We start from the raw sequence: 16,415 nt of genomic DNA, 5'->3' as shown, positions 1-16,415 counted from the left end.
GGGGGCACTTTCTTTTGGCGATAGAGGGACTCAGGGGACACGCTGGTGCCCAGGATCCTTTTTACAGCTGCCCAGCAAGTAGTGGGCAGCTGCCACGTTTAGGCTATGCATCTGCGCACGTTGCTTTCGCTGCTCTTGCAGCCAGCCCCGACATTATTGGACACTGGGCTTCCTTGAGCCCCTGTGAGAGGCCAATGGGGCTGGGGACAGTTGTGTGATGTTAGGCACCGCGATTCATGCGTACGGTTAGCCCTAATGTGATACCCAATGTTTTCATGCGATGGCGCTCACTATTTCTGCGATTGCCTAATGTGGTCATGCCGAATACAAATGTCATGGTATAATGATTTGCCCAAAGTGATTCATGCATAGGTTGTTTTTATGCCTACTGTGATGCCTGGGATAAATGTGTTTTAGGCCTCATGATTACTGCATAATGTGATTATACTAAGGAGGCTTGCGGCCCAACGTGTAACTGCCCAATGTCAGGTTATGATGTATTGGGATGGTGTCTTACGCCAATGTGATAATGCTAAATTCCTAATTTTGCCTGTAGTTACAGGTTGTGCTTTTACATTTTCTACTTGTGCTTTTCTAAAGATTCTGAACGGGGCCCTGTCAGGTGTATATAATCCCCTGTAAATACTGCCCAGTGCCAGTTGGCACAGTGTACATTGTGTGATTACATTAAGGTAACAGGGACCCCCTGATTCCGAATGGAGTTTCTAGGACAGGGTAAATACACATGTAATAGAAAATATTCCTAGGCAACCACTGACCTGTCAAGGATCAGGTTGTAGTCATCCTTACTAATATGGAGGCCACTGTCTAGATTTCCCAAAATGTACCACCGATCATCATTAGGCTTATTTTGGAGGTCCATACAATGGCTCACCAAAGGGGTATTCATTTGGAAGTATGTATGGCTGACCAGTGCTCAGTGAAACTAGTACCAAAGGTTCTCGCTGTCTCCCCCGCGTAATCGAAGCCCCAAGGAGAGATTGATTAAGATATTAAATTCACTGTTTGAGTATCTTGATTACCACTGTACCTATGTAATTTGATACTTTCTATGAAATGTTTTTAAACAATTAAGGTGGTTATATCACATGTTTTGCTGCTACCTTCTTTTAATTTTTTTTTATTATACAATGTGTATTGTCAAAATTTCTAATATATATGTCCAACAAAGATACCAGTATCTTGTACGCTCTCAGGAACCACAAAACAATCCAGTAGTATTAAATCTTCGGTTTATTCATACAACGCGTTTCGGCGACTTACATTGATCACGTGTGATGATATATAAATTGTGGTGCTTGTCAGTATATTGAGGTTCTCTCTCAAGGGCTCTTGTTCAACCTGATCCTTGACAGGTCAGTGGTTGCCTAGGTGCATTGCGGGATTACTACTTTAATGTGTTTCTTATAATCCAAAGGCTATTTTTATATAGAACCTTGTGTGGAGTTCCTTTTTGCAGTGTGCCTAGTGTGTTGCTGCTGTGTGTTGCGCAAATGCTTTACACACTGCCTCCGGGATAAGCCTGACTGCTCGTGCTAAGCTACCAAGGGGGTGAGTAGGGGTTATCTTTGGCATGTAACTCCCTTGCCCTGACTAGAGTAGTGGTATCTGCCTGGCTTTGGTGCAAGCCTTAGCCAACCAGAGATCCCATTTCTAACAGCATCCATCACTACAGCCATCTTTCCAGTTGCGTAGAAACGAAGAGGTCAAACTACTCCTCAAGAAACCCTCTGCTGACATCAAACTCCAGAACCGCCCCATCTCGCTGCTCCCTTTCCCCTCCAAAGTTTACAAAGGCTGTAAACCAGCAGCTCACCTAAAACATGGAGATAAATAACCGCCTCAACAACTCCTAATCAGATTTCTGCCACGGACTACATCCGCCTCCTCCTCGACAGGGGAGAATCGGCAGCTCTGATCCTTCGACCTCTCCGCAGCATTCGACCCCTTATCCCACCACACACACTCATCAAGAGACTGCACCACATCGCCTTCCAAGGAGACTCCCTCAAATGGATCTTGTTGTTCCTCACGGAACAAAGTCTGAGAACACACCCAACTCACTTTGCCCCAGAGCACCATCTGTGGTGCAAGGTTCATCCCTCGGCCCCACCCTCTTCAACACCTATATGACATATCTAGCCGACCTCGTAGGAACCCACAACCTCAATATCCTATCCCTTGCTGGCGACACCCAGCTCATCCTCACTCTCAGCAGACCACAAAGACCAACTTATACAAGTGCATGAAGAATGCTGCTGACTAGATGAAAGTCAGCTGTCTGAAGTTCAACACTAACAAGACCAAAGTGCTGATCTTTGGCTACAAAGTCTCTCTCCCCCCCCCCCCCCCCCCCACCCCCCCATAACGACACCTGGTGGCCTGCTTTGCTGAACTCGGATCCACTCCCACACTGACACCACACCCACAACTTTGGCATCATTCTGAGCAGCAGACTATGAAACGACCGATCAACAGTGATCTCCACCTGCTTCAACACACTCCGCATGCTATGAAGAATCTTCAAATGTCTCCTCATAGGCACAATTAAAACCAGCACTCAAGCCCTAATCACCAGCTGGCTGGACTACGGCAATGCACTGTACACAGGAACCACCACCAAACTCATGAAGACTCAAGCAGAAGATAGACCTCAGCGGCCAGACTCATCCTTAACCTGTCCAAACGGACTAATTACCCCCACACCTTAGGAACGCCCTCCACGACCAGCATATATCATCTACCGACTGAACTTCCACCAAATATCCAGAAACCTTTGCTCCGTCTCCCTCATTCTCACACACACACTGCCCATCAGCCGAAGACACAGCGGAGGTTGTTCCTTCTAACTCGCTGCCGAGTCCTGGTACGGCCTTACCCCTTCACCTCCAGACATCGCCCTCACTGGTGAAATTTAGGAAAAGACTCCAGACCTGGGTTTTCTACTGAGCCCAGCAACCTAGCACTTGTATTACCTCTCGGGTGACTAGTAGAGCTTTATAAATACTGAATGAATGAAGGCTCTGCGATGGAACCCCGGCCATAAATGGACTCAGCACACGGGGTACCTCTTGGACAACATCTGTAATAGACGAGTAAGAACGGGAGCTTCAGTGATAAATTAAGAATACACACTTGATTTGTGGCAGACTATTCTCCCCAACCTACCCAGAACTCAAGGTTTCGATGGAGGTGTTGGCTCTGGAAGCGTTTCCTTTGGTCTTCGCTAGAGCAGGCCCACCATATTAATTTTCTGGAACTGTGTGCCATCTGTTGGCTTTAGAGTTTGATTTGCCTTCTAATAAGGGCATGTCTGTACAGTTCTGACAACTCAACCATCGTCGTACTGTAACAAGCAAAGCAGTATGTGGTTCACATTTGATGCATCAGCTGGCTCGGAGATTGTGGCACTGTCGGGATCTTCAAGGGATTACCAACCATTTAACAGGATTCCTAAACACCAGGGCAAAGGAGCTCGGCAGACTGTCTAGCTAAACACGAGAGGTATCTGCACTTCGAGAAACATATTTGCCCAGTGGGGTGTAGCTTGGTAGATCGGTTTGTGCCAGCCAAACACTAATTTTCGATCTATTTGCACTGTAAAGCTTCCACCTCTGGGCTCCCTAGAAGAGGTTTCACCTTCCCTGAGACTCTGATCTCCTCTGTGTTCCCACCTCTGATGCTGCTTCCTCCAATTATGAACCGGGTCATTCGGATTTCCCCAGACTGTGCAGAGGGTGTATCTAGTATTCTGATCTGCGGAGTTAGTCTCTGACCCCTCTTAGAAGAACCAGCTCTCCCAAGAACAGGGCTGGATTCTAGACAAGTGTACACACCCATGCATGAAGAAAGAGTAGAATCAGCAGAGATGGTTTGATCTGTCTGTTCAAGTGCTGGATGTTTTTGGGTCACTGTCCACAAACTTAATCTGCTCCTGCTGCTCGACTAAATTTGTGACCTGGAGCGAAAACCATATTGTTGATCTGCCTCAGGCAAAGCATTCTGATTTTCTGTTCTTGGCTAGGCAGGGCTTTGCTGTGTGTACTTGCAGTGTTTGCCTGACGAGCCATCTGAGTTGAAAATTGCCAGTTGTGACGTGTTTTTAGAAGGGACTTGAATAACTTTCTTCCTGCGCACTCTATTACGCCACAGAGCAACCTTAATTTGGTCCTCACATTCCTGATGTGCACACCTTATGAGTCTGTGGCCAACTGTCCTTTGAGGTTGCTAAATGTGAAGACCTTCCTTCTCACGCAATCAGTTCTGCGTGTTGTCGGTGAAGTTCAGGTGCTGGCAGTTTAGCCACTACATACCACCTGCTTCCTATACAATCTCATGTTTGCGTCTGGCTTCCTCTCATGAGTGTTGTCAGCCTCCCATGTGAGGGCAGAATCTGGTCTGTGGTCGGCAGCAGCACTAGCTTGCTATTAGACCCTGAAAGGCTGGTACCAGGATAAGCACCCCCCGTCCCCAGGACATGGGATCCAACATCCAACACTGGAATCTGTGTTGGGGGTAGGATTCCAACATGTTTGATACCAAACATGACTGGTTTCAGTATGGCCAATATATTGTTCTACATCGCACAATTGACTTGAGGTCCACTATGTAGTAAATGGCTGACTGCACTTACAAAGCAGGGAGAGTAGACTCCCAGGTTTGTAGGGGGATGTCATGCTCATACAGGGCACCCTCACACTTCTAACCAAGCACCCTGCCTTCAGGATTGAAAGGCCTACCTTAGGGATGACTTGTAGGTTTTAAGTGTAGTGACCTCAGATATACGGCAGGCCTGTCTTCACAGTTTGAATGGTCTCTCACAGGGGACAAAATAAATGCTGCACCCCATGGGAGACCTCTGGTGTACCTATGCCCTGGGCACCTTAGTGCCATATATTAGGGACTTCTAGTACACCAGTAGCCAATTAGGAAGGTATTAAAGTACTTACCATAGTCCAAATTGGGGGGAGAGCACAGTGACTGGGGTCCCAATCAGCAGGATCGCAATCAGACTATTCAGAAAACAGAATGACACCAGCAACAAATGGGGTGACCATGAGAGCAGATCCTACTTTCCTACAGCTGGGTATCCTTGCACTGCTCTAAAGCCGCATCAGATTCATCTCTAGGGGCTGGAGCCAGCAATAGGCATGTCCATAAGGGACCCCTGAATGCCCCCAAAAACCTCAGTGGTGTACATCAAGACAGGATGACAAACCACTACCCATGTGCCCAGAGCATGAGCTACACAACCTGAAGTGTCCACGCTGGATTGCAAAAATGTACTTGCTGCAAGCAGTCTATCAAGAACCATCTCAGCCAACTTATTCTAGAACTTCTCAGAGTGCAGGCAAGATCTTGCTCCGCATACCACAGAGGGCAGCAGGGCACCTCAAAATATGTAAACAGCATTCAGACACTGCAGTCCCCAACTTGTAAAAGAACACCCTCTTGTCAAGCGCATCAATGCATTCTCTATCTGGTGGGCAGCAGGAAAGGCATTCAGGTGTCAATTCTCTGGTCAAAGTGGAGATAAGAGGCTTTCAGGAGTGGGGTGCTTGGGCAAACATTGTGGATCACCCCGACCAGGCCTATGAAATAGGAAAGGAGCAATTCACAGGGCGCACTGAACATGGATTCAATTAACAAGGTGTCCGTCAGGGCTTAATTGAAAGTTATCAAAAAAGAAAGGGGGAGGTAGAGGTTTTTATTAGAGCTAGGTCCGCCCTCCTTTGTTATGCTTCAACCTAGTCATAGGGTAAGGATAGGGCATCCGATCCATGTGACCAGAAACTGCCTTCAGGAAAGAAACATTTCTTGAGTCACCTCACTCACCAGGGTTTCCCCACGGTGACATGCTTCATCATAGGGGCCATCCCATTTCTCTACGAACTGGGTCGTGCAGAGACTTGCAGAAATACGTAGGAGCACTTTAAGTGGAAGACTATGTGTAGTGCAGAAAGTGTGGTGGAGTGGACTACAGTGATTAAAAGTACCTTGCTAATGGGCTAAAATACTTTATCCCTCCTGGGTTGGTATGTCTAAAAAGGGGGGTTATACACGGAAAAACTAACTATAATGGGTTAGAAGTTCAGTGTAGGATCAACATGTTTCGAGCCTACCCCAAGCTCTTAGTCAGGACCACACAGGAACCAGCCCTGTGTATGCCAGTCCCAATAAACTGGAATATGGAATTAAATAATTAACAGGAACTAAACGCTGCAACTAATAAAGCATGCATGGTTATACATACGATCACAATGTATCACATAGTATGTCTGCAAAAATCGAAAAGACAGCCCCCTGTATCTTTTAGAGTAGGTGGGTACATATATAATGCACTTCAATGCTCTAGAGATGCTCCTTAATGGTGCGTGCATTCGTCCAGCTCAGAGCGTGGTTTTAACCTATATAGGTATAAACATGCTGGCAAAACGTGCCGCATAGTGAATGGTCATACATTAAAAACAAAACCTACACAAGGTGATTTACACAACATACATAGGGCTAGAATGGTTGCCTGAAGAGTAACGCATACTTTTATGAGAGTAAAACTGCTTCATGGACACGCTGGGTTTCCCTGAGAGTATTATCTGCAAAAAATTGAGGACAATCAGGGAGGCCGTTAGTGTTGGTGGACACCCCCGTATTAGAAACGGTCTCGTCTTTCCGTACCATTCCTGTGGAGGAAAAAGCACTTCTGTTTGGGAAGCATCGCATCTGGACACCTACTCGTCTTCCCATCGGACCGCATCTTAGCGTGTCCGAGCAGGGGACTGAATAAATGCTTCCTGCTTCGCCAGCGTGACGGTCTATGGAACTAGACCGTGCACGAAGCTTCACAAGATGGCCGCCGCCAATGGCAAAGGGGACTGCCATTTTGGGAGGATACGTGAGTGGGCTCCGAGTTATCCTTCTCTTAAACAATTCCTGTATGAAAGAGGTGAATTTAGTGTTCTAAAAATCTAAATAAATAAATGTATTTTATTTCTCAAATAGATCCATGGTGGTAAAAAGGATTGTGACCAAACGAGTCATTTCTAAAGTTTAGTACTGTGAAAATGAGCACACCTGCTGATAAGGTAATTACAGAGGGTGAACGTTGTAAAAGGGTGTTATTGGATAATGTTAGCTGATCCTATGTATGACGCAACACAGATGTGCTTGCCACGTGGTTTTCTAGAGGGAGGATACTCACTGATTGATGAACCGTGATAGCCGCAGATCGAGAGGCATTGTGTCAGCTATATTTATGTGGGTCATACTTCCCCAACGTTCGGACTGCTCATGGTTATAGTGAATGTCATTTAATGTGAACATTAACAGAACTGGCCCCAGGGGAGGTCATCATTTAGGCCTTGGGTGTCTGTACGTAATTTGAACACCCAGCGTTCTTTTTCATGCAACTTTTTCTCCAAGTTCTCCTTGCTTTTAATTTGTTCTAGTACCACCCACTTCATATCGTTAGGGGGGGTGAGGGGAAGGGGGGGTAAGAGTTGTTGCTCGAGGAAATTGGTGGTCATTCTCATCGTATGTTTACAGCGTATATTACTCCTGTGTTCCACTATCCTAGTGCTGACTTTCCTAGATGTCGTCCCTACGTAGTGGAGATTACATGAGCAGGTGATCGGGTACACTACCCCGTCGTGTTGCAGTTCGTGAAATTCCTCAATTCCCATGTGGTGGTGGTGTTCAGATTTACTAATCTAGTGGCCGAGGTGAGGTGGCAGATGCTACAGTTACTACATGGGTAGTGTCCTGGGAGTATTGGGTGTAGTCTCTGTACCATCCCCTCATCTTCTGCAGCTGCATTGGGGCATGTGTGTACCAGGTGGTTTTTCAAGTTTTTGCCCCTCCTGTGGCTGAACATGGGGGTGGATATGTTCAGGCCCCCCACTATTAAGGGTACGCCAGTGTTGGACTATTTTGTTCACTTTGTCATATGCACCGTTAAATGTGGCGATGCCTATTGGTCTCTTCGTCTCAGCAGTGTTTCAAGAGTTGTGCTCTAACAGGGCTTCTCTATGGTCTTTTTTGCTTTTGACACCAGATTCTTGGGGTAATTACGTCATCAGTTTTTTACTCAAATCTTTGGCCTGTGAGTTATAGTCTTGTTTGTTGGTGCAGTTCCTCCTCAGGCGGAAGAATTGCCCGAATGGGAGGTTGTCTTTTAGATGCCTAGGATGGAAGCGGTCATAAATGAGAAGGCAGCTTCTGGCTGTGGGTTTAAAATTGGTTGTGGTTGCCAGTGATCCCCGTCGTGCAAGTAGATTGAGATCAAGGAAGACACGGTGTGACCTGCTCATTGAGAAGGTGAAAAACTGATATGGCGAAATTATCCCAAAAATCTAGTGTAAAAAGCTAAAAAGAGGGCCTCTAAACCATAGAGAAGCCCTGTTAGAGCACAACTCTAGAAACACCGCCGAGACTAAGACCAATCTGCATCACCACATTTAACGTTGCATCTGACAAAGACAAAAATAGTAGAGAAACACCGGCCGTCCCTCAATAGTGGGGGCCTGACCATAACCACACCCATGTTCAGCCACAGGAGGGGCTAAAACTTGAAAAACCACCTGGTGTACACACACACACACCCAATGCAGCCGCAGAAGATGAGGGGATGTAGGGTTTAGTTAAGGAGACTATACCCATTACCCCCAGGACACTACCCATGTAGTAACTGTAGCGTCTGCCACCTCACCTCAGCCACCAGATTAGTAAATCTGACGACCACCACCACATGGGAATTGAGGAATTTCACGAACTGCAACAAGACAGGGGTAGTGTACCCGATCACCGGCTCAGGTAATCTCCGCTACGTAGGGACGACAACTAGGAAAGTCAGCACTAGGATAGTGGAACACCAGAGTAACATACGCTGTTAACGTACGACTGCGAGAATGACCACCCATTTCATCGAGAAACACACCCCTAACTATAGGAGGTGGGTGGTACTAGAACACATTAAAAGCAAGGAGAACCTGGAGAAAAAGTTACATGAAAAAGATCAACGCTGGTTGTTCAAATTACGTACAGACACCCAAGGCCAAAATGAGGACATACTCTGGGGCCAGTTCTGTTAATGTTCACATTAAATTACATGCACTATAGCCATGAGCCGTCAGAACGTTGGCGAGGGGGTGGGGTTTGACCCACATGAATATAGCTGACAATGCCTCTTGATCTTAATCCTACACTCACAATCAGTGAGTATCCTCCCTCTAGAAAACCACGTGGCAAACATCTGTGCAGCGCCATACCTAGGATCAGCTAACATGATCCAATAACACCGTTCAACAACGTTCACCCTCTGTAATAACCCAATCAGCAGGTGTGCTCATTTTCACAGTACTAAACTTTTGAAATGACGTGTTTAGTCACTATCCTTTTTACCACCATGAAAGGGAAGTCTTGTATATAAATATATAAAAAAATATACCTTTACCATTTTGGTTTTTAATTACTCCCCGATCTGTATTTGAGAAATAAAATACATATATTTATTTCGTTTGCTTTTTAGAGAACACTAAATTCACCTTTCATTCAGGAATTTTTTGATAGGATTATGCGGACCCCACTCGTGTATCCTCCCAATATGGAGGTCACCTTTGCCATTGGCGGCCATCTTGTGAAGCTTCGCGCGCGGCCTAGTCTCTATAGACTAGGCCACGCACAGGAAGCATTTATTCAGTCCCGGACACGCTAAGATGCGGTCCGACGGGGAGATTAGTAGATGTCCAGACGCGAGGCTTCCCAAACAGAAGTGTTTTTTTTCTCCACAGGAATGGTACGGCAAGACAAGAGACTGTTTCTAATACGGGGGTGTCTGCAAACACCAACAAAGCCTCCCTGTTTTTCCACAATTTTTTGAAGATAAACCCCGCCCTCCGCGTGTCCACGAGGCACAGTTTTGCTCTCATAAAAGTATGAGTTACTCTTCAGGCAGAACCATTCTAGCCCTATGTGTGTGTGTTGTGTGTAAATCACCTTGTGTATGTTTTGTTTTTAATGTATGACCATTCACTGCGCGGCACGTTCAGCCAGCATGTTTATACCAACATTGGTTAAAACCACGCTCTGAGCTGGACAACTGCACGCACCATTAAGGAGCATCTCTAGAGCATGGAAGTAGATTATATATGTACCCACCTACTCTGCAAGAGAGAGGGGGCTGTCTTTCCCGTAACCATGTCTTTTCTATTTTTGCAGACATACTATGTGATACATTGTGATCGTATGTATAACCATGCATGCTTTATTAGTTGCAGCATTTATTTTTTGAGTTAATTCTTTATCTCCATGCTTAAGAGTATTAGGAGTGGCATACACAGGGCTGGTCGGTGTGGTCCTGACGAAGAGCTTGAGGTAGGCTCGAAACATGTTGATCTTACACTGAACTTCTAACCCATTATAGTTAGTTTTATAACCACATTTTTAGACATACCAACCTAGGAGCGATAATAAAGTATTTTAGCCCACTAGCAAGGTATTTTTAATCACTGTAGCCCACTCCACCACACTTTCTGCACTACACATTGTATTCTACTTAAAGTGCTCCTACGTATTTCCGCAAGTTGCCGCACGCCCCAGTTCATAGAGAACTGGGATGGCCCCAATGAGGAAGCAGGTCACCGCGGGGAAACCCTGGTGAGTGAGGGGACTCAAATGTTTCTTTCCTGAAGGCAGTTTCTGGTCGCATGGATCGGATGCCCTATCCTTGCCCTATGACTAGGTCCTTCATTGAAAGAAAAGTCTGAAGTTGAAGGACAGGTAAATACATTTCTGTAAGTAAATTGGTTTTGGCTCCACAGATTGCAATTGTAGTTCCAACACTCCCACAGCTCTACAAACCACAACCGTAAGGAAGTGTTTACCTTGGTGTGGGGCGCATTGTGGAGTACAATTTCATTTCTGGTGAGCAATCAAGTTATTTCACATTCTGAAAAACCAAATGTAAACTAGCATTAATATAGTGAGGGGCTACCAAACAGCCATCCTCATCAGAATGTACAACATTTTGAAGATCTTATATCCCCAAACAAGGCCTCAAGAGTGCCTAAAATATTGGTGTTGAGGCAAAGGTACCACTGGAGAATCTTCCTACATGTGGACTGGGCCCTAGAGATCTTGTTACAAGTCACTGGCCCAGACCTAGCCAAACTACTATAGATCCAAGATTATCCAGAACCTGTGGAGCAAATATCGATGCCGAAGCAGTGTGGCCTTCAATACAGGAGCAGAGGAGTGGCCTGACAGACAGGGGGTTAGGCGACGGCATGATTAGGTCAGATGGCACCCCAATGGTCAAAGTCCAACTATGGACCAGGAATCATCCAAATAAGCTGCAGCAGAGCCTCCTTGGAGACCTCTACCTGTAGGGCCCTTGAATGTAGGGGTAGAATGCCTCCAGCTGTGGAATGTGGTCAGAGTTTGACTGGCACGGAGGTCGATGCTGGCTACCTGAACTTTCCCTGAAGTGGGAGTGACGGGAAGGGGACACCCGTCTGACCTTCATGCTTGCTCCAAGACTTGTCCCATCATCTTTGTTTTAGACTTTGGTGCGACTGGCCTAGTTTCAGGTGCAGCTTGTAGCCTTTGAGTGAGACCTATTCCCTAGCACACAATCACAGAAAAATCACACTTGAAGTTTGTGATTAAAGTTCAGGATATACTGCCAGATTCACATAAAGGGCGCAAAAACAAACTTGTCCGCTTTCAGGGGCGGCGCTTCCGGTGGCAAGAGGTGGTAACAGCAGAATCCAACTGCACCATTTTCTGTTCCAGAGAACACTTGAAAAAAACTTTCCCGATACAGTCTGGCATCAGGTGGAATACAAAAAGGTAAGGATTCTGCAGTTAAAAGTACACATCTGAATTTTTTTTATACAGTACCGTTGATCTACTTGACAAAGTTTTTTTCCACTTTTTCAAATAATTCATTGAATATTGGCAATACTTAAATTAGGCTAGGAAGAAAGTGCCTAATTTCACTACTAGTGAGGTACTGAACTTAAGTCGTGCCCATGAGGCCCACAACTAAGTAATTTGCGTTATAAAATATTGCAACACTGGTTTTGGTACAAGACAAAAAAATTGTAGGAAGCTGAAAAATACACTACACAAATGTATGTTAGTTCAAATTCAGACGTTCATGGTTAGTCCAGATTTTAAGGGACTTTAATTTAAATGATTAGACTAGTGGTCAGTTCACACATTTGGGAGAAAAAGAAACAGACCAAGTGCTTGTCTGGTACTACAAGAGACTAAACTGTATACAAAACAGAAGAAACCTTTAGGGGAACTAGACTACCACAGTACTGACTTATACATGCTTTTGTGGAAAAGTCTGAGGCAAAATAAAAGGGATATTCTGAAGCTCCGAGCAGTACATCAGAACCACCCGCAGGTTTGCAAGTAGATGGTCTAGTTTCAAGCCCACACATGTCCCTAGACCGAGATCAATGAATCCGGACATTCATTCACCACAGCGCTACATGGACAAACTCAGTCCCTCCCAGAGCTGGAAGGAGAATGCACGATGAGTAAGAAGCTTAGCGGGTGATGTTAAAAAGATGATTTTAAGCCATTTCAAGTAATTGGCTACGGCGTTGATAAACCAGAGAAACCAAATTTTCCTTAGCTGTAAAATTCTGATAATACATGTGATTCTGTTTGTACGGGAACCACACTGACATGGATCCCTCGCCTTTTCTAAATGAAATGGGATTTCTAAGCATTTCTGTGAGCCCTGAACTAGGCAGGCATGTGTTTCGGTGCTTCTTCAGGAGCAAACCCTTTAAACGGGATAATCCACCCAACAGTTTATAATCGCAACATTTCAGCCAATCTCACCTGGACTCATGTAAACTTCAGGGGTTAGAAGAGTACCAGTAAGGCATCTGTGCACATGACAGCTAACCCTTGGCATTATTACCATCAGTTTTTTGGTGCAAAGGTATAGACCCAGGCAGACTTATGAGACAAGACAAATTATGGCTTTTTAAGAACACATTTTACAAAAAATTACATATGAAAATAGCGCAAAGAACTGAGTTGATACATAAAATTATTTTTTAATTCTCATAATTAAAATAAATACATATGATCCTGTATACATGTAAGATACTATAATAATATCTTCTTCCCCACACAGATTTCACATGCCAACCCCTAAATAAAAAGGAAGGTGCCTCACTCCCTTCAACTAAGTTATTAAATGGTTTTAGAATATTAAACACCCTAGGTAAGACGCGCTTCCACCCTTAGTAAAATAAATAAATGACAAGATGGTAGATGGATAAAATCCGTACCTAATACTAGCAATGCGGCAATGAATATGAAATATAATCAATATAAAGACAAATAGAGAATAAAACGAGACAAATGTTTATATGTAGCTACCGAATAGGCTTTTTTATTTAAAAAAATGTTACATTTTTTAATGTTACGCCAATATTCTGATGAGATAACATTTAGATGAAATCTTATCTAGATGATAGCTTTTTATGAATTTTATCTTTGGATTATGTTTTAAGTATCGTAGTACTATTATGAACAATTCAAAGAACCTTGCACTAGAATAGAGGCTTAAAATGTTTCCAACTTTTCATGATTTAGTTACCTTTTCTTATAGAAGACTGTACGAATCAGGCTACAAAGTTTTTATCAAAGATGGTGATCTGACCAGAATAGTAAATGTACAAACTGAACATAAATGCAATGAACTGAAGTTTTGATATCAACTAAAAATGATTTTTCATTTTGTTTAGAGAAGTGGCTGAATATTCTTTGTCCTGAGGAAGACATGAAATATTTTCGAAACGCGTTGACAGATACAGCCTAGTCCGCCAGAATCAGGGATAATTTTGTCTTCTGATTGTTGATTAATACTTGTGTTTTTTTACAAAGAATAATATCAGATTCTATCAAATTTTATTGTGTAGAAATATATCATGTATACAGGATCATATGTATTTATTTATTTTAATTATGAGAATTAAAAAATAATTTTATGTATCAACTCCGTTCTTTGCGCTATTTTCATATGTAATTTTTTGTAAAATGTGTTCTTAAAAAGCCATAATTTGTCTTGTCTCATAAGTCTGCCTGGGTCTAAACCTTTGCACCAAAAAATTGCTTTCCCTCACCCAGGAGTCATATCCTAACCAGGGGGTCCTTGTTACATTACATATTATTACCATCAGTTACACCAATTAATTGGTTATTTATTACAATACCGCTCTCTCATCCATGGTTTAATTTCCATGTACCCTTTACCTAGTCTTTGACGCTTTGGCGATGGGTTCAGTGTTGCTTTATTAGGCGGCTTCAGGCCAGAGCGGAGAGTGCTGCGGGGAGCAGCTATGGATGTCAGTTTCCGCTTAGCCCCAGGGCCACCATCGCTGGGAAGAGCCGCACCTGCAAAGAAGTCAATAGCGTATGAGGAACTGGCACCAGGTAACGTGATAAGACACATGAGTGGCAAGAATATGGAAGGAAACAGAAAAGAACGGGCAGGATTCAAGCTGTGGTAAAGTACAGAAATCTGAATAAAAAGGGGGACAGTAAACTAAATCTGAAGTCTGCAGAGAGGAAGGCCCATCCAAATGAAAGTGTGGACATGAAGACAGTATGAATGATAACGGTTACTTACCTTTGATAACGATTGTTGCAGTCTTCAGTCATCTGATCTTTGAAATAATCGGGCTGCTGTTCAAAACTATGCCCATCCTGTTAAAGCAAGGCAAGTGCTGTTGCCGAAAAGAAACACGGATGGGCAAGTTTGGGGCCGCTACATGCTTGATGTTTATTTCCCAGATAGCAAGAAAAATCTGAGCAAAAGTGGGGAGCAGATGGATGGGAAAATGTACCAATAATTGTTGCCACAAGTAAACTAGTTAATCTACAGATGGGCATTTTTCTTCAGCAATTTCATCCCATTTCAGTCTACTGTAATAAGAAAAAAAACAAGTACAGCCAAGAGTGTCAGATTTGGGTAGGAATGTGTGTGGCAACAAGAGAAGCCAGACCAGTCACGCTGTTTTCCAGTATTGGGAATACATTTGATTTTAGGTCTGCTTAAGGGGTAGTTCTGCAAGAAGACAGGGCTTCCTGCAAACCTGGCGAGACAAGGTGGCATCTGAGCTGACCACCAGTCTTGCCCAGGGGAGCTGAAGCTTAGACTAAAATAAAATCCTTACTGGGGTCCAGCTACTTCTGGAGGGTTGGGGTTGGGCTTCCAGCACCACCAGCTGATAAAGACACCAACAATAGCAATAAAGAAAAACTATTTTTTAAAACATTAATTAAAACAAACTGCATGTACAATATTTGGCTTTTTTTTGTTCTTTACTGGTGAACGTTAAAGCATAGGAACTGGGCTGGAAAAAGAACTGCTACACAGTGTTGGACCTACCATTTTCCCCCCATAGCAATTGTCAAGATTTTGCAGTTTTTTTCTTTTTTAACACCAAGACTAATGCGATGCATGTTGTTTTAATGCACTAAGAGGACAGAGGACCACTGATGTCAAGACCGGCTGAGCACATTGTCATTTTGACAAATGAAAAAATATATACACAGTAGAACAGAAGGAGAAATAATCAATTTGGTAGGATTAAAACCTTTCAAATAAAATTATGAATGTAGAAGCCTGTACATTTAGAGCAAGGTACTGAAAATATAGAGATATAAAACAGGAATCCATCAAGCTGTATTACTGCTATCTGCTTTTGAACTGCCTCTTGGCTTGGTCATTCCTGGCAACAACAGTCAAGGTTTCACCTAGAATATTTGTGCAAAACCTATTCAGGAACAAGGGCCTCTAGTTCAACGATTGAAGCAAGTGATTAGGTTAATTCAAACCCCCTTCTGTAAAAACAAGAAAACCTAACATGGAGTACAGTGAAAGGGAAGAAGGCCAGACTACGCAAATACACAGGTGTAAATAAAGGTATTCAGAGTAATGGATGAAGAGGGATTCTTTGTGTCTGTGAAGCTGAAGTATTGTGCTTTAGGGAGGAGAGAAAAACACTTTGCAGCCTATTCTAAGGGAGAGTATAACAAAGGGTGGTCCCAGTATTTAAAATATCAAGAGTGTTAGTGGTCGAAGAAAATTGTGAAACAGCTGCTTAAGAAAAATCAAAACAGAATTTAAAGTGCAGTGTCATATTCACACTGACATTGGTCATAGGTTATTCAAAAGGCAACAAACATCTTGAACACTGGATATACAATTGATATTTGCAGTGGAGGGGGAGGGGGGGGCTGTGATTCTGGTGAGGTAGTGGGATGGGAGTGTGTGTGAATCACATAATACAGGCACATTTTAATAACGTGCTGGTAGACATGAATCAAAAACATCATACGATTAGGAGCCATGTAACATAACT

At 43.8% G+C, this 16,415-nt stretch overlaps 1 protein-coding gene across 1 annotated transcript in view; it reads right to left on the bottom strand.

Annotated features, from left to right (window-relative positions):
- Positions 1-16,415, bottom strand: part of LOC147718350 (uncharacterized) — a 395,588-nt gene that overhangs the window by 184,491 nt on the left and 194,682 nt on the right. Inside the window, exon 5 of the mRNA XM_086918293.1 lies at positions 14,302-14,442. Within this exon, the coding sequence (XP_086774419.1) occupies positions 14,302-14,442 (141 nt within the window). The remainder of the gene's footprint in view (positions 1-14,301; positions 14,443-16,415) is intronic.

This window comes from Lissotriton vulgaris, chromosome 4_1 (assembly GCF_964263255.1).
Source record: "Lissotriton vulgaris chromosome 4_1, aLisVul1.2, whole genome shotgun sequence".
In the NCBI taxonomy this organism is placed as follows: Eukaryota; Metazoa; Chordata; class Amphibia; order Caudata; family Salamandridae; genus Lissotriton; species Lissotriton vulgaris.
The sequence above is the reverse complement of the archived record's forward strand: the minus strand, read 5'-3'. Positions and strand labels throughout refer to the sequence as shown.